The sequence below is a fragment of the Theropithecus gelada genome, chromosome 8, assembly GCF_003255815.1.
Source record: "Theropithecus gelada isolate Dixy chromosome 8, Tgel_1.0, whole genome shotgun sequence".
In the NCBI taxonomy this organism is placed as follows: domain Eukaryota; kingdom Metazoa; phylum Chordata; class Mammalia; order Primates; family Cercopithecidae; genus Theropithecus; species Theropithecus gelada.
The window spans coordinates 100,013,883-100,038,293 of NC_037676.1; the positions used below are offsets into that span (position 1 = coordinate 100,013,883).

Here is a 24,411-nt window from a genome sequence, read left to right on the forward strand (position 1 = left end):
TTTTTTTTTGAGACTGAGTCTGGCTCTGTCGCCCAGGCTGGAGTGCGGTGGCCGGATCTCAGCTCACTGCAAGCTCCGCCTCCCGGGTTCACGCCATTCTCCTGCCTCAGCCTTCCGAGTAGCTGGGACCACAGGCGCCCGCCACTTCGTCCGGCTAGTTTTTGTATTTTTCAGTAGAGACGGGGTTTCACCGTGTTAGCCAGGATGGTCTCGATCTCCTGACCTCGTGATCCGCCCGTCTCGGCCTCCCAAAGTGCTGGGATTACAGGCTTGAGCCACCGCGACCGGCCGTGTTTGTTTGTTTTAATACTTCCACCACAGTAGTTCTACAGGTTAAAGTGTTACATGAAGTTGATTGCAACTTAACTGCATTCCGTTAAAACAAACATTAGAGCTTTATTTACTTCCTCCAATAATAAAAATATTCAGACATGAACAAAATGATAATATGAAAATTTAAAAAAGTCGTACAATCAGAAAAAGCCTAAAAATGTTAAGCTTTATCGTCATATCCTGGAATCTATTAAATGAAGGTAGCATATATGTATTAAGTATCATGTATGTGGCACTTTTTATAGAGCAGAGTAGAAGAGGAAGAAAGAGATGTCACCAAGAATAATTACAATTCTTTCCCTCAGCACACTGATAATTTTGTTGGGAAAAACCAAGGAGAAGGTTAAGTCCTTATTATGTACTATGTGCTGTGCTGGACTTGTTGAATGTATCATCCNGAGTCTCGCTCTGTCGCCCAGGCTGGAGTGCAGTGGCCGGATCTCAGCTCACTGCAAGCTCCGCCTCCCGGGTTCACGCCATTCTCTGGCCTCAGCCTCCCGAGTAGCTGGGACTACAGGCGCCCGCCACCTCGCCCGGCTAGTTTTTTGTATTTCTTAATAGAGACGGGGTTTCACCGTGTTAGCCAGGATGGTCTGGATCTCCCGACCTCGTGATCCGCCTGTCTCGGCCTCCCAAAGTGCTGGGATTACAGGCTTGAGCCACCGCGCCCGGCCTAGTGTATTCTTTTTTCCAGCAACCCAAGAATTACATTGACTTTACTTTTGTGATAGGAGGCTTATTGTTTCATGGCATCAGGCATGTGTGAGAAGTTGCTGATGACTTCTGGAATCCCAGTAATGATGAAAGCTATATAAATTCTAAGAGTTTAGTAGAAAATTGGGAGATCTACACAGGTCAGAGAGAACAGCTGCAGTTAGAGCTATTATGTAGGTTGATGTTGCCAAGAAGGAACTAAAATTGGCACAGATAGGAACGTGTGAGCACCTTTGGCTTGCTGATCATTTCAGAGCCTATGGAAATGGGAACTGAGTGTTCCTGAATCTATGGGAATGCAGTTGGTCACTTTCAGACTTTGTTGTTTGAAAGAAAAGAATGTTTCATATTTCATTTGGGAGGCTACATCAATATCGTTTGCAATTGGTCTCAAATAAATGGCATTGAACTTGTTGGTGAGTTTTTAAGACAGTTTTTGACCGCATAATTTCTTATCTTCCTAGTATTTAGTAAATAAATCCCAATGACTCAGTGTCATTTAAATGAGTGAAATGGAGGTGGTTTATGGCAGTATATAAGTGATTATGATGGAGAGTTTCCTGAAGGGATTAGTTAAATGAAGTTTAGCCGATGTAAGTTTTGTGAGTTGCCAGTTGAAGAGATGGGAGACTATGAAATTGAAGCTGCAAGATTGTTCAGTTGGTATAAGTCTTACATGGAAAAGTGTGGCCACAGGAAAGTCAGAAAAGGCAAGTTTGGCCAGAGAAGATAGTGTGAACTAAAAGTAGCGTATAAGAATAAGATGAGGATATTAGAAAGTAAAATTAAACGAAGTTTTGTATTCCTAATGTAGATACGGCCCTAAGTCCACATTTCATTCTGAGGTTTCTTACCTTTGCCCACATATACATAAATACACAGAAGAGAGATTAGAAGAGGCAACATTAGAAGTGGCAAGACAGCATAGAAGAAAGCAAGCCAAATCAAGAGTGAGAAAACCTGGTTTTAGCATTAGCTGTCTGACTTTAACAAGTTGATTCAGACCCAGCAGATTAAATTTGGGTTAATTAGGAATTTAACCAGCTAAAAGACAGCTTTTGTTTTGATTTTCTGCCACAGATCTTTGTAAAGCCTACAAATTGGATTTGAGAATATGAATGGTCTCCTTTTCCAACTTTGTAGCCCTGATCATTGTTAACAATTGCATGTTAAGTCATATTATAGAAATTTTGAACACTTTGTATTGTTTTCTTGAGTATAGCTCTGCCGTAATGAGTAGGTAGCTGGTAAAAGTGTGTTCTGCAAAAACTGAAAATAAAGCCATTGAAACAAGTATATTGACTGACTTACGTGTTGAATTTGAGGGGCCTGCACAAGTGAAAAAATGTAGGATCCAGAAAGATGGTTAGAGTACAGATACCTCGGCCCCATTCTCCCAACTTCTCAGTCTGGTGATGGGGCTCAGAAATTATTATTTGAAAAGTAAAAAAAGAGGCTGGGCACGGTGGCTCACGCCTGTAATCCCAGCACTCTGAGAGGCCGAGGCGGGTGGATCACCTGAGGTCAGGAGTTCACGACCAGCCTGACCAACATGGTGAAACCCCGTCTCTACTAAAAATACAAAAATTAGCCGGACGTGGTGGCTTGTGCCTGTAATCCCAGCTACTTGGGAGGCTGAGGTAGGAGAATCGCTTGAAACTGGGAGGCAGAGGTTGCAGTGAGCCGAGATTGCACCTTTGCACTCCAGCCTGGGCAACAAGAGCGAAACTCCGTCTCAAAAAAAAAAGTAAAAAAAGAATGATTCTGGTTAAAAGCCAGATTTGGAAATCACAGACTTGAGTCTACTCATGAGCATCTCTAAGTGCTATCTGTCATTTTATTTTAGGAATGTTAGGAAAGCTTCTGTATCCTTTTTTAGGCTGTGGCAATGGGTTGGAAAGCTTCTTACTCCCAGAACAGTAGAGCCATGAAATTACAGAATTAGAGGTTCCGTTAGAGATTGCCTAACACTCATTTGTTTATGTATCATCTATGGCTGCTTTTATGCTACAATGGAGGAATTATGTAGTTGCAACAAAGACATATGGGCCAAAAAAATAAAAATAAAGAACAAAGGCATATGGCCCTTAAAACCTAAAATAGTTTCTATTTTGTTTTGTTTTTGCTGAGGACTGTTGATGACAATCAGTAAAATATTTTTTTTTCCTGAACTTTATTTTGCCATACAGTCTGATTATGTTTGTAAATAAAATATTTTCTATTTGGCTGTTTACAGAACAAGTTTGCTGACTTTCGAGTAGATCATACCTGTCACTTCATAAGCCTCAGAGACGAGTGAAATATTCCGAGATTACACAGTTAATTGGTGGTCAAATTGCAAACAGTTTCATTCTCCTTTTAACTGTCTCCATTCCATTATTTTTGTTACAGGGACTGATACCTTGGTGAGATAAGAAAATTTGTGGTACAGAATTTTGCTTATGAATGTTACATATATATATATATGTGAAAACATTAGGGACAATAATCTACCAACTCTTAGATAACATTGGTGTACAAAAACTTTTTAAATTTAGGTACAGAGGTAGGATTTGATTGTAGTATATATGGTTTCCTGCATATAAATCTTTGCATCAATCTGCTAAGCAGTTGGATAATATGATACTTTTTGTTGCCTGTGCAGCCAAATGGGCGGACTGTTGAATTGGCTGAGGGTGAAGCTGTTCGAACACCTCAAAGTGTAACAGCAAAGCAGCCACCAGAGATTGACAAGAAAAATGAAAAGGTAAGTTTGGGAGCATATGAAATTATATGCAAGGCTCTTAATAGAATGACATAAAAGGATGATGCTTTTCTGTTTCATAAGATTGTATGTATACCCCTCATTTAAAGAAAACTCTGAAAAGCTGAATTAACCATAGTGGATGGGTGGTAAAAGTTTAACTGAGTTGTTTTTGTTTTTTTAAAGGAAAGTTGTATCACCAAATATTTTAAACATTGCTGTGGCAATACTAAATATTCATTATGTCAAAAACAATTCATTCACAACTTGAACATCTTGTGTAAGTTTCCAGATACATAACATATGTACCCTTTATTCAAAAACAGAACTGTGGAATTGTGTTACCTTTGTTAATAGGGCACATCTAGCATGAAAACCTTAGCACAATCGTTCAGTGGTGTTTAGTGTTGAAATAGATTTCTGTTGTGTTGGAAACATAATTGTCTGCTTACTAGACATAGATTAACTTCATTTAACAAAAGAAAATGTGGGCCTGGTGCTATATCTCATGCCTGTAATCCTAGCACTTTGGTAGGCCGAAGCGGGTAGATTGCTTGAGCCCGTGAGTTTGAGACCAGCCTGGGCAACATGGCGAAACTTAGTCATTACAGAAAATATGAAAATTAGCCAGGCATGGTGGTACATACCTGTAGTCCTAGCTACTCAGCAGGCTGAGGTGGGAGGATCAGTTTCAGAGAGCCAAGATTGTGCTAATCCACTCCAGCCTGGGCACCCGAGACCCTGTCTCAAAAAGAAAAAAGATATAGCTATAGATTTCATCTGGATGTGAAATTTTCCAAGTAAGGCAATCTATCATACCACGTAAATGGTACATTCCTGGGATTTTATTAATTTTCCAGTTGCTTGGTGTCAGAACTGACTCATTTTTACTTAATCTAGCTTGGAAGTAGGCAAAATGAATAAGAAGTTCTTAACAGTAGTTCCTTCTACTGTGAGAAAAAGACTTTTCATTCAGTTCCCTTTTGTACATTGAATTACCCTCCCTTTCCTTTTTTTTTTTTTTTTTTTTAATGTAGAGACAGGGGTCTCACTGTGTTGCCCACACAACATAGTCTTGAACTGCTAAGCTCAAGTGATCCTTCTGCCTCGGCCTCCCAAAATGCTGGGATTACAGGCATGAGGCACCACATCCAGCGCCCCTCCCTCCTTTTTAAAAAAATCCTGTCTATGCATAGCTGCTTTTCAGGAAAAAAAAAAAATGAGACAGTCACCAATAGGTAAGCGGTTTCTAGGAACCACAGTGCAGCAACTCTAGCTTCTTGGAATAGTGGTATGAAATGGTTACTACCGGCTGGGTGCAGTGGCTCACGCCTGTAATCCCAGCACTTTGGGAGCCCGAGGTGGGCGGATCACCTGAGGTCCGGAGTTTGAGACCAGCTTGGCCAACATGATGAAACCCCGTCTCTGCAAAAACAACAAAAATTAGCTGGGTGTGGTGGCACATGCCTGTAATCCCAGCTACTCGGGAGGCTGAGGTAGGGGAATGGCTTGAATCCGAGAGATGGAGCTTGCAGTGAGCAGGGATTGTGCCACTGCACACCAGCCAGGGCGACAGAGCGAGACTCTGTCCCCCCAAAAAAAAAGAAAAAGACATGGTTGCTACAGTGTCTTAATGCTTCCGATTTCAAAATGTCTTTGAAGAAGTGGTTTAGCCACCAAGACAACTGCCGGCAGAATGGCTTAAAATGAAGGATAGTTTTGGGAAATAATTAAATTTATGTCTGACTTTGTGTTTGGCAGAAAAGTAATGACTTGTGTTAACAAGTAAGCATGTAATGTAAGGAGTGTGAGTTTATAGAGTGACTAGCTGATATGCCCAATATAGATTTACACATCTCTGACCTAGTGTTTTCTTTTTTCTGGGCTTTCTCTCTATTAGTGAATAATGTATACTTACTCCTGCTTCTACTCCCTGAATTACCCTGAAAATTTTGTAGTTGCAATAATTAAGAAACTACCATTAACTTCTTAGTGATTAATTTATATAAATTGAATGTGACAGGGTATAAAATCACAGCTTAAAGTTTATAATCATTACTTTGAAATGTCTTGTGGTGGGAAATAATTATAATAGTTGACATTTACTTACTTAAGTATAATCTGGCAGGCACCATGCAAGGTGAAGTATGTTTGTATGTATAAATATATTTACATATCTAGTAGGGACAGCTTATTGAGTACTTACTAGATATACTTTTAAGACTTTATAGTTGTTAAAAAGTAATCTATAGATATTTCCTTATTTTCACAAGGGCTCTGAGGTGATGGTACTATATCCATCTTACAAATGAGAAACCTGAGGCTTACGTTACCTGAGCTATTGAAAGTATAGTCAGTTCTAACCCAGATCTATCTGACTTCAAAGTCTTTACTTTTTACTGCCTTATATTATTTCTGATGCTCTCAGAAACTCTGCCAGGCAGATAGTTATAGCCCCATTTTACAGATAAGGGCTCAAGTGCCTAGAGAAATTTTGTGATTTAATTAATTTGATACAGTTGGCCAGGCACAATGGCTCAAGCCTGTAATCCCAGCATTTTGGGAGGCTGAGTCGGGCAGATCACCTGAGGTCAGGAGTTTGAGACCAGCCTGGTCAACATGGTGAAGCCCTGTCTCTGCTGAAAATACAAAAATTAGCCAGGCATGGTGGCATGTGCCTCTAGTCCCAACTACTCAGGGGGCTGAGGCAGAAGAATCACTTGAACACAGGAGGTGGAGGTTGTAGGGAGCTGAGATCATGCCATTGCACTCCAGCCTGGGCGAGAGAGTAAGATTCCGTCTCAAAAAAAAAAAAAATGGATGCAATTTCTGGACGAGGATCTGAACCCAGCTTATTCTGATTCCAAAAAGTTCTTTTTGTCATTTAGCAGTGCCACCTTTCAGTTGCTGTTGCTTTTTCAGTACAAAGTTTCTACCTTTGGTTTCTTGCCTATGCTATTTAACTTTTCAAATAATAATAAATGCTACAGCTCATGGCTAGTGTTCTGTTTTTGCCATCCAGTTTTGCATTTCGAATTTGTGCTTTTTAACTTGGTTAGGTCTAGGTAACTCAGTTAATTTTTTATGGTATTGCACTATGTGTGTATTGCACTTTGTGTTTTAAATAGGTGGTGTTTTTTAGACTTATTTTCTTTCTTCCTTTCCTTTCCTTTCCTTTCCTTTCCTTTCCTTTCCTTTCCTTTCCTTTCCTTTCCTTTCCTTTCTTTTCCTGCCTTTTTTCCTTTCCTTTCTTTCCTTTCTTTTTTTTCTTTCCTTTCTTTGTTCTGTCATTCTTGTTGCCCAGGCTGGAGTGCAGTGGCACAGTCTCAGCTCACTGCAACCTCTGCCTCCCAGCTCAAGCAATTCTCCTGCCTCAGCCTCCTGAGCAGCTGGGATTACAGGCACGCACCACCACGCCCAGCTATTTTTTGTATTTTTAGTAGACACGGGGTTTCACCACGTTGACCAGGCTGGTCACGAACTCCTGACCTCAGGTGATCCGCCCACCTCGGCCTCCCAAAGTGCTAGGATTACAGGCATGAGCCATCGCACCCGGCCTACCTTTCCTTATAAAGAAATACATCTTAGATTTTTTTTTTTTTTTTTTTTTTTTTGAAACGGAGTCTCGCTCTGTCACCCAAGCTGGCATTCTCCTGCCTCAGCCTCCCGAGTAGCTGGGACTACAGGCGTCCGCCACCTCGCCCGGCTAGTTTTTTGTATTTTTTTAGTAAAGACGGGGTTTCACCATGTTAGCCAGGATGGTCTCGATCTCCTGACCTTGTGATCCGCCCGTCTCGGCCTCCCAAAGTGCTGGGATTACAGGCTTGAGCCACCACGCCCGGCACATCTTAGATCTTATACACCTTAATATATATTATCATATTTTTGTTTTTGCTCTCTGAACTATATCTTGGGCACTTTGAGAAGTACAATTTTTGTCTGTAGAGTAGTTGTACTCTTAAGCTGTGATATTGATTACCTTGCCGTATCACTTGAGTAAGCCTTGTAGATAAAAGTTTGCCTAGAAACTGTATATGACAAGATCTTAGGTCTGTAAAGCAGGTTAAACTGCCATAGTTTTCTAGGTCTTTATTTGGGTTTGAAGGTCAGTGTTTCATTAGAACTAGTTTCTAGTAGAGTACACGTAGGACCATTAGCCAGACTGAATGCATTGTGCTAATAGATGCTAAAGGTAATAAAAATGTAAAATGTACTTACCCTCAGATTACAGTCTAGTTAAGGAAAGGCAAGCAAAGAGAAGATATCTAGTAATATAAGGCATTAAGTGCTGCGTGTTCAGGGGAGAAAGGTTATCCTACTTGGGTAGCCAGAGAAGATTGACTTAATTAATCTCTGTAAGTATAGGAATGATATTTCAGTAAATAGGCATGGGGAGACAAGTTTTAGAAGGGAAGAGAAGCAAATGAACACAACCTGACATTATTTAGATTAAACAAATGGACATATTCAGACATAAGGGGAAGCCTTAGTCAAGTTTGACTGGTCAAGATAGGGTAGGCATATGATAAAAACTTAGAAATATTCAACTGGCAGCAACATTGATGATTAATGAATCAGTTTTGCGTCTCTGATTGTAAAGGTCTTAATGTAGAAATATAAAGATTGCTAGTGAGAGAAACAACGGAAACAGAATGTGTGAACTTTCGTCACCACCAAATTGTTAGGATGAAGTCAGTGATATCCACTGAACCCTGATATCATTTGTTACAAGTATTAATAAGGTCTTACATTTTTATGATGCTACACAATATACAAAATATTTGTACAAAACATTTTCACATCTCTTAATCCTGATGAACAACTCTGAGGACATTATCATTTCTTTTATGTAGCTCAATAAAGAGTTTTGTGAATTGTCCAGGATCACATAGCTGATAAGTAACACTCCTTCAGTTTCTCTAAGGCAGCAATTTTTGAAGCATGGTCAATGAACCCCTAGAAAGGGGCCCTAGGGGCAAAACTATTTTCATAATAATTAAGACATTATTTGCCTTTTTAACTATGTTGATGCTTGCACTGATGGTACAAAAGCAATAATGGGTAAAACTGCTGGCTCCTTATCATGAACCAAGACAGTGGCACCAAACTTCCACTTATTGTATTCTTGTTTTGGTTTGTTTTTGAGACAGTCTCACTCTGTCGCCCAGATTGGAGTGCAGTGGCACAATCTCACTCACTGCAGCCTCCGCCTCCCAGGTTCAAGCAATTCTCCTGCCACAGTTTCCTGAGTAGCTGGAATTACAGGTGCCCGCCACTACCCCCGGCTAATTCTTGTATTTTTAGTAGAGACGGGGTTTCACCATGTTGGTCTTGAACCCCTGACCTCAGGTGATCCATCTGCCTCTGCCTCCCAAAGTGCTGGGATTATAGGTGTGAGCCACCACGCCCTGCCATTTTGTTTTGTTTGAAGAGACTCTCACTCTGTTACCCAGCCTGGAGTGCAGTGGCACAGTCATGCTCACTGTAGCCTCAACCTCCCAGGCTTAAGCAATCCTTCTGTCTCATCTTCCCAAGTAGCTGGGACTGCAGATGCACACTACCATGTGCCCAGCTAATTTTTTGTAGAGACAGCATGCCTCCCAGGTTCAAGCAATTCTCCTGACTCAGCCTCCCGAGTAGCTGGGATTACAGGCGCCCACCATCACGCCCACCTAATTTTTGTATTTTTAGTAGAGATGGGATTTCACCGTGTTGGCCAGGCTGGTCTCGAACTCCTGACCTCAAATGGTGTGCCTGCCTCAGCCTCCCAAAGTGCTAGGATTACAGGCATGAGCCACCACGCCCGGCCGTAGATCTTCCAAAATGTTAAAACATTCCATTAAACAACATATATTTTTTAAAATTACATTTGTTAATATACCAACTAACGTCACCAGAAATTCCTTACGTACCGGTAGGTTGTCAAGCTCATGGTAGCAGACACAAATTTTCCAAATTTCTTTTTTTTTTCTCTTTAATATAGAGACAGGATCTCGCTATGTTGCCCTGGCTGGTCTTGAACTTATGGGCTCAAGCAATCCTTTTGCCTTGGCCTCCCAAAGTGATGGAATTACAGGTGTGAGCTACTGCACCAGCAAATTTTTCAGATTTCTAATTTTCACTTGCCAACAAAGTCATGTTATCATTTGCAACGAGTACTATCAGCTTCCTTTAAGTGATAAGATAGCCTTGTTCATTTTTGAGAAAATGTCTGCAAATACACAAGTCTGAATAATCACGGCTTGTCTATCAGTCATTCTTTCAAGCCAAAAAGGAATAATATGAGTAAGTGGCTAATTTGGCACACAAGCCATTGCATAAGTGTTTTTCCTCAAGACAATCATCAATCTTCATTTTGCAGCATACTTTATGCATATATTCCATTTAATCACACAGAATAATTAAAAAGCCTGTGTTTAAGAATTGAGATTTAATGAAGTTAATAATAATTTTTGCTGCTTCATTAAGGACACGCAAGTGAAACTAGCATTTTTTTTTTTAACTGTTGAGTAGATGGCAGTAAAGAATACAATGATATGCCTGTGATCCAGCACTCTGGGAGGCCAAGGCAGGTGGATTGCGTTGAGCTCAGGAGTTCAAGAGCAGCCTGGGCAACATAGTGACAGAGTGAGACTCCGTCTCAAAAAAAAAAAATAAAAATAAATGCCTGAAACTGGATAATTTATAAAGAAAAGAGGGTTCAATTGTCTCACGGTACCACAGGCTATACAGGAAGCATAGCAGCATCTGCTTCTCAGGAGGCCTCTAGGAGCAACCCATGGTAGAAGGCAAAGCATGAGCTCTCTCTGTTGCCCAGGCTGGAGTGCAGTGGTGCGATCTCAGCTCACTGCAACCTCCACCGCCTGGGTTCAAGCGATTCTCCTGCCTCAGCCTCCCGAGTAGCTGGGATTACAGGTGCCCACCACCACGCCTGGCTAATTTTTTTGTATTTCTAGTAGAGACAGGGTTTCACCATGTTGGCCAGGCTGGTCTTGAGCTCCTGACTTCAGGTGATCCTCGTGTCTCGGCCTCCCAAAGTGTTGGGATTACAGGCGTGAGCCATAGTGCCCAGTGGGGGATAACATTTCAATATGAGATTTGGGTGGGGACACAGATCCAAACCATATTGTGCCTCAGTCAAAATAATGTGTCACAGTAAATTGAATACAAACACAGATATGTGAATCCAGCTGTCTTAAGGTAGACATTAAAGATATTTGCAAAATATAAAATCTGCCACTCTTCTCGCAAAAATGTTTTGTTTTGAAAAAGATATAGGTATCATTACATAACGTATAATTTATGATTATTTTGTTATAAATTAATATATCTAAACAATTTATTAAATTTGTGTGATAAATATAACCCACGTAAACAAAGGCTCTTGGCCAGGCACAGTGGCTCAGACCTGTAATCCCAGCACTTTAGGAGGCGAAGGTGGGAATTCAAGACTAGCCTGGCCAACATGGAGAAACCCTGTCTCTACTAAAAATACAAAAACTAGCCGGGCCTGGTGGTACGTGCCTGTAGTCCCAACTACTTGGGCGGCTGAGGCACGAGAATCACTTGAACCCAGGAGGCAGAGGTTGCAGTGAGCCAAGATCATGCCGCTGCCCTCCAGCCTGGGTGGTAGAGCAAGACCCCATCTCAAATAATGATAATAATAATAATGGCTCTTTGACATCCTTAATACATTTTAAGAATCTAAAAGAGTATCATGTGACCCAGAGGTTTGAGAATTGCTCTGGGAGAGATCAGTGTCTAGAAAGTAAAATACAAAATAATTTTGAGGCAACATGCGTTTAAACAAGTATAGGCTAGAACAGCTCTTAGCAAAACAGAATTATCTGCATGCCCAGAGAGTTTATATACATGTGTATTTTCCTTCCATAATGCATCTTAGAAACTATAGTTTAAAACCATAGGTTGGCAAACCATGGCCAAATCTAGTGCTCTGCCTGTTTTTGTAAATAAAGTTTTATGGGAACACAGCCACACTTATTTATCATTAGCAGTTTTTTACTATAGCAGTGGAGTTGGATAATTTCAACAGAGCGGCCTTATGATCTGCAAAGCCTAAAATATTTACTGTCTGGCTCTTTTTTTCCCCCTTCCTGAACCTATTAAACTCCCTTTGGAGTCTTTAAATGTTTTATATGAGTGCTTTGATATGTTCTCTGAGCCTTGGACTATTAACCTTTTGGGTTCTCTTGTGCCACAGAATTTATAGCTTCATCATTTCTTGGGTTCCCACCCAAGGAATTAGTTTTCAAGGTTCCCTTTAAGGTAAACAAAACTGTTTTTCTGTAAAAGAGAATACCATACCAGGAAAACCATATTTATCCCTCTAGACTTTTATGTCTAAACTGCAAATAGCGAAACAGAGACCAGAACCAGGATTTCTGCCCCAGTCAGTCATTTTCCCACTATACCATGGCTTTACCTCACACAGGAAGTGGCAAGAGGGGATTGAAAAACAGTGAAATGGCAAATTTGGTTTTAAACATGCTTAGATTGAGGCGAGAGTGGGATCCTCATACTGGAATTAATTTGTTTGTCGGGAATGTAAGAACTGTATCTGGGGAAAAGTTCAAAGCTAGATAAAAGGAGTTCTTAAGAGAGGTTTCTTGTAAATGTCTTAAGATTGTGAGTTTAGCCATGCTGCTTGTGCCGTGTACCATGTCTTATGAGCCCACACCAGACATATTTAAATAATTTAATGACTTGGATGGTGGATCATGTATACAAAGATAATAGCTCAGAGGTTTTAATTGAGTGGAGGAACCGAGTAAGAGTTAGGTAGACAGGGCTATATGTAATTCAGTCTAATTTTAGGCTCTTTCATTGGTTACTCATAAATTAACTGAATATCTTCTATGTGCAAGGTACTACTATAGGCGTTAGAAATACAACAGTTGATAAAACAAGAGCCACTACTCTCGTGAAACTTAGTCGGGAAAACAACTAAAAATATAAGCATATTCTCTACTATCTGGTAGTAAGTGCTATGAAAGAAAACAATTAGGTCAGGCATGGTGGCTCACTCACATCTATAATCCCAGCACTTCAGGAGGCCAAGGAGGGAGGATCTCTTGAGGCCAGGAGTTCAAGACAGAGCCTGGGCAACATAGTGAGACCCCACCTGTACAAAATTTTTTTTAAATTTAGGCCGGGCACGTTGGTTCACACCTGTAATCCCAGCACTTTACGAGGCCAAGGTGGGTGGATCACCTGACATCAGGAGTTCGAGACCAGCCTGGCCAACATGCTGAAACTCCGTCTCTACTAAAAATACAGAAAATTAGTGGGGCGTGGTGACTGGCACCTGTAATCCCAGCTACTTGGGAGGCTGAGGCAGGAGAATCATTTCAACCCAGGAGGCGGAGGTTGCAGTGAGCTGAGATCGCGCCATTGCACTCCAGCCTGGGCAACAAGAGCAAAACTCTGTCTCAGGGTAGGGGGAGAAATTGGCCAGGTGCAGTGGCTCACACCTGTAATGCCAGCACCCTGGAAGGCCATGGCAGGCAGATAGCTTGAACTCAGGAGTTCAAGACCAGCTTGGGCAACATGGCAAAACCCCAGATCTACAAAAAAATGTAAAAATTAGCCAGGCATGGTGGTGCATACCTGTATTCCCAGCTACTTGGGAGGCTGAGGTGGGAGCATTGCTTGAGCCGAAGAGATGGAGGTTGCAGTGAACCAAGATCACACCATGGCACTCCAGCCTGGTCGACAGAGTGAAACCCTATCTCAAAAATCAGTTAATTAAAAAAAATTTTTAATTAGCGAGGCATGGTGGCATGCCCCTGTAGTCCTAGCTACCCAGGAGGCTGAGGTGGGAGGATCACTTGAGCCCCAGAGTTTGGGACTGTAGCAAGCTGTAATCAAGTCACTGCACTCCAGCCTGAAAAACAGAGACCCTGTCTCTGAAAAGAACAAAAATGAGAAAAAAAAAAAACAGGGTAAGGAGATAGAGATAAAGTGCAAGTTGTGGGCACTTCCCTGCACCTGCAGTTCTCCTACTACTTCCATTTAGGAAAATAGCAGTAGTACCAAGTGGAATAACCTTGAATCTCCTTTAAGTTAAACCCCACCAAAAGGGGGGAATCAATTACAGACTTTTCTACTTTTTTTTTTTTTTTTTTTTTTTTTTTTTTTTTTTTTTTTTGAGACGGAGTCTCGCTCTGCCGCCCAGGCTGGAGTGCAGTGGCCGGATCTCTGCTCACTGCAAGCTCCGCCTCCCGGGTTCACGCCATTCTCCTGCCTCAGCCTTCCGAGTAGCTGGGACTACAGGCGCCCGCCACCGCGCCCGGCTAGTTTTTTGTATTTTTTAGTAGAGACGGGGTTTCACCGTGTTAGCCAGGATGGTCTCGATCTCCTGACCTTGTGATCCGCCCGTCTCGGCCTCCCAAAGTGCTGGGATTACAGGCTTGAGCCACCGCGCCCGGCGACTTTTCTACTTTTAAGGAGATTTGTGACAGTTTTCACACTCTCATCCTGATATTGTATGACAAGGTTATTAAGATGGAGAACTACTGGTATAGGCAAAATAGCGAAATATAACTAGTATGCTTCTTGGATAATCCATGTTTTCCCATTTAAACATACCCAATTTGTATATATATTTGGGACAAGTGAGAAAAATAATAACAAAATGCGAAGCAATATAAAATAGGAACTTGCCATATTTGGCCAGAAAGTGGATGAAATTGACTCTAAAGCAATTTTAGTTTCATCAAGTACATTTTTAAAAACATTGTTACAATTACAAAAATGAAAGAATATTGACACAATGGAAGCAGAAAAAACAAAAATCTCAAAAAATAGAACACTTTTTTCCTTGAATTAATTAAAAACCTTATACACCAGTCAGTAGTCTGCAGACCAAAACATCACAGTAAAAAATACTCAGCATTCTTTTTTTTTTTTTTTTTTTTTAAAGACAGAGTCTTGCTGTGTCACCCAGGCTGAAGTGCAGTGGCATGACCAAGGTTCACTGCAACCTTGCCCACCCGGGCTCAAGTGATTCTCCAACCTCAGCTTCCCAAGTAGCTGGGACTACAGGCATGCACCACCACACCCGACTAATTTTTTATTTTTTGTAGAGATGGGGTCTCACCGTGTTGCCCAGGCTGGTCTGGAGCTCGGCCCTCCCAAATTGTTGAGATTACAGATGTGAGCTGTTGTGCCCAGCCAGCATTCCCTTTTATTCATGCTTTTGTTCCTTTATCACTTCTGACGTTACCACCAAAATCTTTAGATGTTTATAGGGCTATAAATATTAAAGATGTCAGTTCGCCAAATTTTTAGGGACCAGTACTTCCAAAATAGAGAATTAATAAATTGAATAAGAATTACACTCAGGGCTGGGCACAGTGGCTCATGCCTGTAATCCCAGCACTTTGGGGGGCTGAGGCAGGTGGATCACCTGAGGTCAGGAGTTTGAGACCAGCCTGACCAACATGGCGAAACCCAGTCTCTACTGAAAATACAAATATTAGGTGAGTGTGGTGGCGTGCACCTGTAGTCTCAGGTGCCCAGGAGGCTGAGGCACAAGAATCGCTTGAACCCAGGAGGTGGAGGTTGCAGTGAGCCTAGATCGTGCCACTGCACTCCAGCCTGGGTGACACAGCAAGACACTGTCTCAAAAAAAAAAAAAAATTACATTCAGGGCCAGGCAAAGGTGGCTCATGTCTGTAATACCAGCACTTGGGAGGCTGAGGTGGGCAAATTGCTTGAGCTCAGGATTTCGAAACCAGCCTGGACAACATGGCAAAGCCCTGTCTCTTCAAAAAGTACAAAAATTAGCCTGTTGCATTAGCATATGCCTCTAGTCCCAGCTCCTTGGCAGGTTGAGGTGGGAGGATGCTTAAGCCCAGGAGGTGGAGGTTGCAACGAGCTGAGATCATGCCACTGCACTCCAGCCTGGGTAACAGAGCCAGACCCTGTCTACAAAAAAAACAGAATTACATTTAGAACCTGGCTACATATCTTGTATAAATGGCTAATTGCAATTGCAAACAGATTATCTTTTTTTTTTTGAGAGACAGAGTCTCACTCTGTTGCCCAGGCTAAGTGCAGTGGTGCAATCATGGCTTACAGCATCCTCAGTCTTATGGGCTCAGGTATCCTCCTACCTCAGCCACCCAAATAGCTGGGACTACAGGCATGCATCACCATGCCTGGTTAATTTTTGTATTTTTTGTAAAGACAGGGTCTCACTGTATTGCCCAGGCTGTTCTTGAACTCCTGGATGCATGTGTTCCTCCCACCTGTCTCCCAAAGTGCTGGGATTACTGTCTTGAGCCACTGCACCTAGCCACAGAAAGTGTTTTTTTTTTTAATTTATTTATTTTTACCGTTATGGTTTGTCTCTGGCATGCAAAAAGTATCTTAGTGATAAGGATGGTGTCACTTAAAATTTGTACAGTATCCGCCTTGTGATAGTTTTGATACTACGCAAATAATAAATTATACTCTTAAATTGGTCTTTTTGGCATGAATTGTATGCTATGCCATTCTTTGTACTTTGCAATTCTCCATCAAAATCTGCTAAGGGGGCAGTTAGCTGTTTGAATAGATCTACTCTTACTGTCAGCATGTACTTTTTGCCACTCTAATAAGTGATATCACTTATTGTTTGGGTATTGGCTAATATTAGAAATACTCAGCTGGGTGTGGTGGCTCACATCCCAGCACTTTAGGGGAGGCCAAAGCGGGTGGATTGCTTGAGCCTAGGAGTTTGAGACCAGCCTGGGCAACATGGTAAAACCTTGTCTCTACAAAAAATACAAAAATTGGCCAGGTGCAGTGACTCACGCCTGTAGTCCCAGCGCTTTGGGAGGCCAAGGTGGACAGATCACAAGGTCAGGAGATCGAGACCATCCTGGCTAACATGGTGAAATCCTGTCTCTACTAAAAAATACAAAAAATTAGCTGGGCTTGGTGGCACATGCCTATAGTCCCAGCTACTCAGGAGGCTGAGACAGGAGTATCGCTTGAACCTGTGAGGTGGAGGTTGCAGTGAGCTGAGATTGCGCCATTACACTCCAACCTGGGCGACAGACTGAGACTCCGTCTCAAAAAAAAAAAAAAAAGAAAAGAAAATATAAAAATTAGCCAGGTGTGATGGGACATACCTGTAGTCCCAGCTACATGGGAAGCTGATGTAGGAGGATCACTTGAGCCCAGGAGGTCGAGGCTGCAGTGAGCCTTGATCACACCGCTGCACTCCAGCCCGGGCGACAGCGAAAGCCTGTCTCAAAAAAAAAAAAAAAGAAAGTGGACACTGTTATTTCTAGTAAGAACTCTATCAGCCACATCACCGTTAAGTTATGATGATTTCATCGGATGTTGTATAAGTTGGTCCAAATAGCGAAATCATCAAGAAGGGGTTTTGAAATAAAAGTATATTTCTACTTTTGGTACTTAAAATAAAAACTTTGCCTAATTATACCATGCCTTGAAATTTAAGCTAATGATATTCTGAAACTATTTTAATTTAGCAAGATATCTAAGCATTCAGAATGTAAAAACTGGCATTTCTAGTTTTTTTAAAGATGTTTATGCATTCTTCTATATGACAAAATTTTACTGAATTTAATTATAAATGACTGGATGCATTTCTTGGGGGTTTCTTATTTAAATAGAGAAAGAAGTACTATGGGGAAACACTTGTTCCTTCTGATGTGGTAATTAGCAAAAAACAATATTACAACCAACCAAAATGCATTCATTCCTTAGCATATACTGTTTGATGCCACATAAAAACGTTGCTAATGATACTAAATAAATTAGTACCAGAGCACATTACTCAGCCTGGTAGGGATAATGTACAGATGTTTCTAACATTAAAGTTTGGGGGAACTTGCTAGATTCTATTTCAGTAATGAAACACATGAAGGACCACTTTTGTGAGCAACTGAAGAGAGATCCGCAAAGATATATTCTCAACAGTAAATCACTTATTTAACTTTTTTAAATGTTTGTGGAAAAACTAAACAGAAACCACAGATGGAGGGATGGCTTTGACTGGAATTAAACAGAGGGATGGCTTTGACTCGAATTAAACAAAAAAATAAATGGGGAGTTAGGAAGAGATAACACCATGTGTGAAATTTATTTACTACGTTATTTCTCGGAAACTATGACGACAAAAGAGATTAATGCCAGATTGCAAATTGGAGGACCTTCAAATTACAGTAAGGGTGAAGGTGATAATCATCTTTAATGATGCAAAGATTTTACAAAGAGGATTCATTGACTCTATTGTAGCAAAATACTTTGATAAAGCTGAGCAACTTTTAAAAATGAGTCATACATTTTTCTCCTTTCTTCCTCTTTCTTTCTTTCTCTTTTCTTTCCTTTCTTTGACATAGGTTTTCACTCTGTTGCCCAGGCTAGAGTGCAGTGGCGCAGTCATGTCTCACTGCAGCCTGGAACTTCTGAGCTCAAGAGATCCTTTCCCCTTAGCCTCCTGAGTAGCTCCCCCACACCATTTTTTTTTTTCCTTTTTCTTTCTTTCTTTCTTTCTTTTTTTTTTTTTTTTTTTTTTTTTTTTTTTTGGAGAGACAGAATTGCTTAGTCACCCAGGCTGGTCTCAAACTCCTGGCCTCAAACAATCCTCCCACCTTGGCCTCCCAATATTTTGGGATTACAGGCATGAGCAACCTTGACTGGCCTATTTTTCTTTTATGAAAAATGAAGTGCCGGGCGCGGTGGCTCAAGCCTGTAATCCCAGCACTTTGGGAGGCCGAGACGGGCAGATCACGAGGTCAGGAGATCGAGACCATCCTGGCTGACACGGTGAAACCCCGTCTCTACTAAAAAATACGAAAACTTAGCCGGGCGAGGTGGCGGGCGCCTGTAGTCCCAGCTACTCGGGAGGCTGAGGCAGGAGAATGGCGTAAACCCGGGAGGTGGAGCTTGCAGTGAGCTGAGATCCGGCCACTGCACTCCAGCCTGGGCGACAGAGCGAGACTCCGTCTCAAAAAAAAAAAAAAAAAAAAAAATGAAGTGTTCCAAGTCTGTTGAATCTTTTTTATAAAGACAAATGGTTGTCTGCTTACCAGATACTTTTACAAAGAATTTATACTGCCCCTTCACAGTTAAGGAAAGCTTGCTTAACAAGATGTCAGAAAATAGCCAATTTTTGGAAGAAGCTCATGCAGTGAAGAGTATATGCTGACAAATTTACATCATTGCGTGATTTTGTTATTAAAGAGCATTTGTATGTTAGACGTGAAAATCCTCATATCTGCCCAGCTTGGAAGCAATTTTCTAACAGAAAAATAGCCAACAGCCCAGATTCTAGAGCATGAGTACATGAGATCCAATTCCAGTTCTGACACTTGACTAAAGATGTGATTTGGGGGTTGGTTAGTAATCACTTGTGCCTCCGTTTTCTCATCTACAAAATGGAGAGAATAACATTTACCTAGGGTTACTTTGAGAATTTAAATGGAACTATGTAAGTGATAACTATAAACCAGATGTAAAATTTTGTCTTTTTAGTGAATTCACTTGTTAAAAATAAAAAAAAAAAAATTATCTCACCCTTGGTAATAACAAGAACAAATGATAATAATAATAATAATAATAAAGTAGAAAAGTACCAAAAAATGTAGAACTTTCTGATTCAAGTAGAAACAATGTATTGATGTTAAAGATTAAAATTTACTGGCTGAATTTTCACAAAAACCTTTGCATACTTGGAGAATTAGATGGAAAAATTAGTGTCATATTTCAGTAAGCATGGCCAATCGTGTCTTCCATTTTGATCTTCTTACTTTTTCAGATATAACAATGTTTAATGCCAAATATGAAAATGAATGGATTTAGATGATATTCAGAAGAATAAAGCATGTTCATTCATATTGCTATAACTAAAAATAGTTATGTTTTACAACTATATACACTATCAGTGTAGTAGAATGTGTATAAAATTTATAAATAAACATTTTGGGGTATATGCTCAATTTTTTCCCATAGAAGTATAAGAATAACAAGCTTATTTAACCCACTGTTAGAAGAGTGATAGCAGACCCCTTTATCTGGCATATTTAGGTATTTAAGCGAGTTACCATATATTCCATATATTGATTAGCAATTGGGTATTGGCACTGCTTATTTGAATATTTTGAGTAACTCCTGATAAGATCTTAGAATTTTTGGAACTTACTTATCATAATTTCCTAAGGAATTGTCAATCTATCTTATTTAGTATATATCTTTAGCAGTTTTAGAAAGTTGTAATGGTGGATCTAATGATTATTTATCAAAGCTTTTTCATCATCTAGATTTGTTTGTTTGAGACAAGGTCTTGCTCTGTTGCCCAGGCTGGAGTGCAGTGGTGCAACCCTGGCTCACTGCAACCTCGACCTCCTGGGCTCAAGTGATCCTCCCACCTCAGTCTTCCAAGTAGCTAGGACTGCAGGTGTGTATCACCATGCCCAGCTAATTTTTTATTTTTTGTAGAGACAGAGTTTTGCCGTGTTGCCCAGGCTGGTCTCAAACTTCTGGCCTCAAGCAGTCGGCCCACCTCAGCCCCTCCAAAGTGCTGGAATTACAAGCACATACCATCACACCCAGCTCATCATCTAGATTTAAAAGAATGAAGCCATTTACTGTTCCAGGTGCAAATATTGTTTGTAGTCCCAATGGATATGTATTCATTGTCATTTAACTCATTCCTCCTTTAGGAGTGTTATGGTGTGTGTATGTATACATGCACATACATGTGCATACATGCATATACATGTACTTAACATATAACATAGACCAAGATTTTTATCCAATGGGGCTGTGTTATAGCCTACTTTGTTGTTAACATCTGTATTACACATATGAGATGGAAAGAAGAATAATATGAAATTTTAATGAAAGCTAATAGGAAAATTTACATACAGATTTTTTGAGATGACTCCTGATACATTGAGTGATGTCTGTTTTGAATAATTTTGTAGGTTTTGGGTTAAAGGTCGTTTGCTTCACGCAGCATCTGAGCCCCTACTAATTTCAGATGCTAGGCAGGCTTCCTCAGAAGCGTATTTCAATCAGTGCCGAGCATGCAGCATTCAAATAAAGGGAAGTAGGGATTCTGTTGAGAATATAATATATCTCTTATTCTCTTGCTTTTAAGAAGCTTGTATTATTATTGGAAAACTGGGAACACTTGAACACATGGAAAGGTATAGCCATATTGGAAATGTCCCAAGGAAGTTTGTGACAAATGGCCAAATCTTTGTCAGTTTTAAATGTTTTGAGATGCAAGATTATGTGTACTTAGGGGAAAGGAAAAGGGGGACAGTGGTAGAGATAAAGCAAATGGAGTGGAACTTGAGCTGGGTAAAAAAAAAAAAAAATGAGTACAGGCCATTTCAGGCATTGAACATCAGTAGGGGAGCAGATGATTCAGGTGCAAAGAAAATTATCCCAGCACTCTGTCTGTAGCGCTTTGTTCTGAGAAAAAATCCACAGTCAATCCAGCTTGGTCAAAAACAGGAGTGTTCAAAAAGATACCAGTCTTGGAATCAAATGCTCATGTGTATGAATAAAGGAATACAAGGTTGAGATCAATTTGTGGAAGACGTCATATGTCATATAAGAAAGTTAGATGTTACAAAAGGTAGGAAATATCTGTAGTGTGCGTTTTTTTTTAAGAATGAAAACTAATTGGATTGATAAGATGCATTGGGAAGGAAACTCTTGAAGATAAGAATTTTTTCTTTTTTCTTTTTTTTTTTTTTTTTGAGATGGAGTCTCTCACTCTGTCACCCAGGTTGGAGTGCAGTGGTGCAATCTTGGCTCACTGCAACCTCCGCCTCCCGGGTTCAAGTGATTGTTCTGCCTCAGCCTCCTGAGTAGCTGTGATTACAGGCATGCGACACCACGCCCAGATAATTTTTGTAAAATAACAAAAGGAACTAAGATGTTTGCTTCATTAGTATGGCCAGGGCAAATAGCAGTATATATCACATATTTATTTTAAAGCTTTTCATAGGATATTATTTTATTTAATCTTATCAGGACGGGTGTTATTGTTAATTACTTTTTTTTTTTTTTTTTTGAGATGGAGTCTTGCCTTGTCGCCCAGTCTGGAGTGCAGTGGCGCCATCTTGGCTCACTGCAACCTCCACCTCCCGGGTTCAAGCGATTCTCCTGCCTCAGCCTCCCGATTAGCTGGGATTACAGGCACCTGCCACCCACCATGCCCAGCTAATTTTTGTATTTTTAGTAGAGACGAGGTTTCACCATGTTGGCCAGGCTGGTCTTGAATTCCTGACCTCCCGTGATCTGCCCACCTCGGCCTCCCAAAGTGCTGGGATTACAGACGTGAGCCACTGCACCCGGCCTATCGTTAATTACTTTTAGAGGCAATAGTAAAATCAAATAATATTTAAGCCTAATCTACGATAATCTTTTTTCTACAGATTTTTAGTTACAAATCCCCAGATATTTCTGTGTAAACATAATTTCTGTAATTTCTTCAAAGTCTCCCTTCTTTTAAAAAAATGTATTTATGTATACTACTTTGTAGTTAACAGAGTCTTTTCACTTTTTGTTTTAATTCTTAAAATAACCTTATGTGAGGTTAGTAGGAATTTTTGTCCATATTTACAGTTGGGGAAAAGGGTTTGGAATGATTTAGCCCAAAGCCACATAACTAATGTATGATTAAATTTGTATTTAGAGTTAAATGTAGGGAGACTAAATAAGAGGTTATTTGTGAGGGTAAACTGGATCAGAACTGGACTTCAGTCCTAGTTTCACTGCTTTACCGTGTAATGCTCTTAGACACTCTTTTTTTTTTTTTTTTTTTTGAGATGGAGTCTCTGTCACCCAGGCTAGAGTGCAGTGGCGCAGTCTCAGCTCACTGCAATCTCCACCTCCTGGGTTCAAGTGATTCTCATGCCTCAGCCTCCCTAGTAGCTGGGACTACAGGCGCCTGCCACCACATCTGGCTAATTTTTGTATTTTTAGTAGAGACAGGATTTCACCATGTTAGCCAGGATGGTCTCGATGTCCTGACCTCATTATCTGCCCGCCTCAGCCTCCCGAAGTGCTGGGGTTACAGGTGTGAGCCACCGCGCCCAGCCTCTTAGACACTCTTCTTTGTTTTTTGTTTGTTTGTTTTTTGGGGTTTTTTTGAGACAGGATCTCACCTTGTTACCCAAGCTAGAATACAGTGACATGATCACAGCTCACTGCAGCCTCAACCTCCCAGGCTTGAGTGATCCTCCCACCTCAGCCTCCCAAGTAGCTGGAACCACAGGTGCATGCCACCACCCCCACTGATTTTTTTAAGAGAGAGAATCTCCCTGTGTGTTGCCCTGGCTGGTCTTATACTCCTGAGCTCAAGTGATCCTCCCACCTCAACCTTCCAAATTGCTGGGATTACAGGTGTGAGCCACCACACTTAGCAATATTAAACACTTTTTATGGCATCAGTTTCTATCTGTAAAATGGGAATACCTACTTCAGTTCCTGTGGACCTGCACTGTCCAATATGGTAGCCACTTGCCACATGTGGATATTGAGCATTTAAAATGTGACTAGTCTGGCTGGGCGCAGTGGCTCACACCTGTAATCCCAGCCCTTTGGGAGGCCGAGGCAGGTGGATCACCTGAGGTCAGGAGTTTGAGACCACTCTGACCAACATGGAAAAACCCTGTCTCTACTAAAAATACAAAATTAGCCGGGCAGGGTAGCGCATGCCCTGTAATCCCAACTTTTCAGGAGGCTGAGGCAGGAGAATTGCTTGAACCCAGGAGGCAGAGGTTGCAGTGAACTGAGATCGTGCCATTGCACTCCAGCCTGGGCAACAAGAGTGAAACTCTGTCTCAAAAAATAATAATAATAAAAAGCAACTAGTCCAAATTGAGATAGCTGTTAAGTGTAAAATACATACCAGATTTTGAAGACTTACTTTGTTTTCTTTTACATACTGTCTTATTGTGTTTCTTTTTTAATATGAGTTCCATGTTGAAATGACAGTATTATAGATGCGTTGTGTTAAATATTAGAATTGTCACCTATTTTAACTTAAAAATGTGTCTACTAGAAATTTTTAAAAATATATATGTGGTTTGCATTATGCTTCTGTTGGCCAGCACTGCTCTAGACCAAGGATAGCAAACTCTGACACCCCAAATCCAGCCAGATGCCTGTTTTTGTAAATAGAATTTTATTGGAACATAGTCACACCCATTTGTTTATAAATTGTATGTGGCTACTTTCATGCTATGTGAGCAGAGTTGTGTGGTTGCTCCAAAACTCTATTACGGCCTGCAAAGCCTAACATATTTACTGTTTGGTCCTTTGCAGAAAAAGTTTGCTGCCTCTGCTCAACTGTAATTGACAGACGTTCAATATGTTATCTTTACTTAAGAGTGGCTATGATAAAGACAAAGACGGAAGGTAGAATCATGGTTGCCAGTGAGGAAAGAGAAGCTGGGAGTAAACACTAATCATTACAGAGTTTCTTTTTTGGGATTAAATAATAATTTTGAGGCTGAGAGCAGTGGCTCATGCCTATAATCCCAACACTTTGGGAGGCCAAGGCAGATCACTGAAGGTCAGGAGTTCGAGACCAGCCAGGCCGACATGGTGAAAGCCTGTCT

The 24,411-nt window shown here is 40.8% G+C and overlaps 1 protein-coding gene across 5 annotated transcripts in view; it reads left to right on the forward strand.

Moving 5' to 3' along the window:
* The window catches only part of MTDH (metadherin), an 81,456-nt gene that overhangs the window by 14,023 nt on the left and 43,022 nt on the right, over positions 1–24,411 (forward strand). For all 5 annotated transcript variants that reach the window (XM_025393532.1, XM_025393533.1, XM_025393536.1 and 2 more), the window contains exon 2: positions 3,692–3,793. In XM_025393532.1, the coding sequence (XP_025249317.1) occupies positions 3,692–3,793 (102 nt within the window). The remainder of the gene's footprint in view (positions 1–3,691; positions 3,794–24,411) is intronic.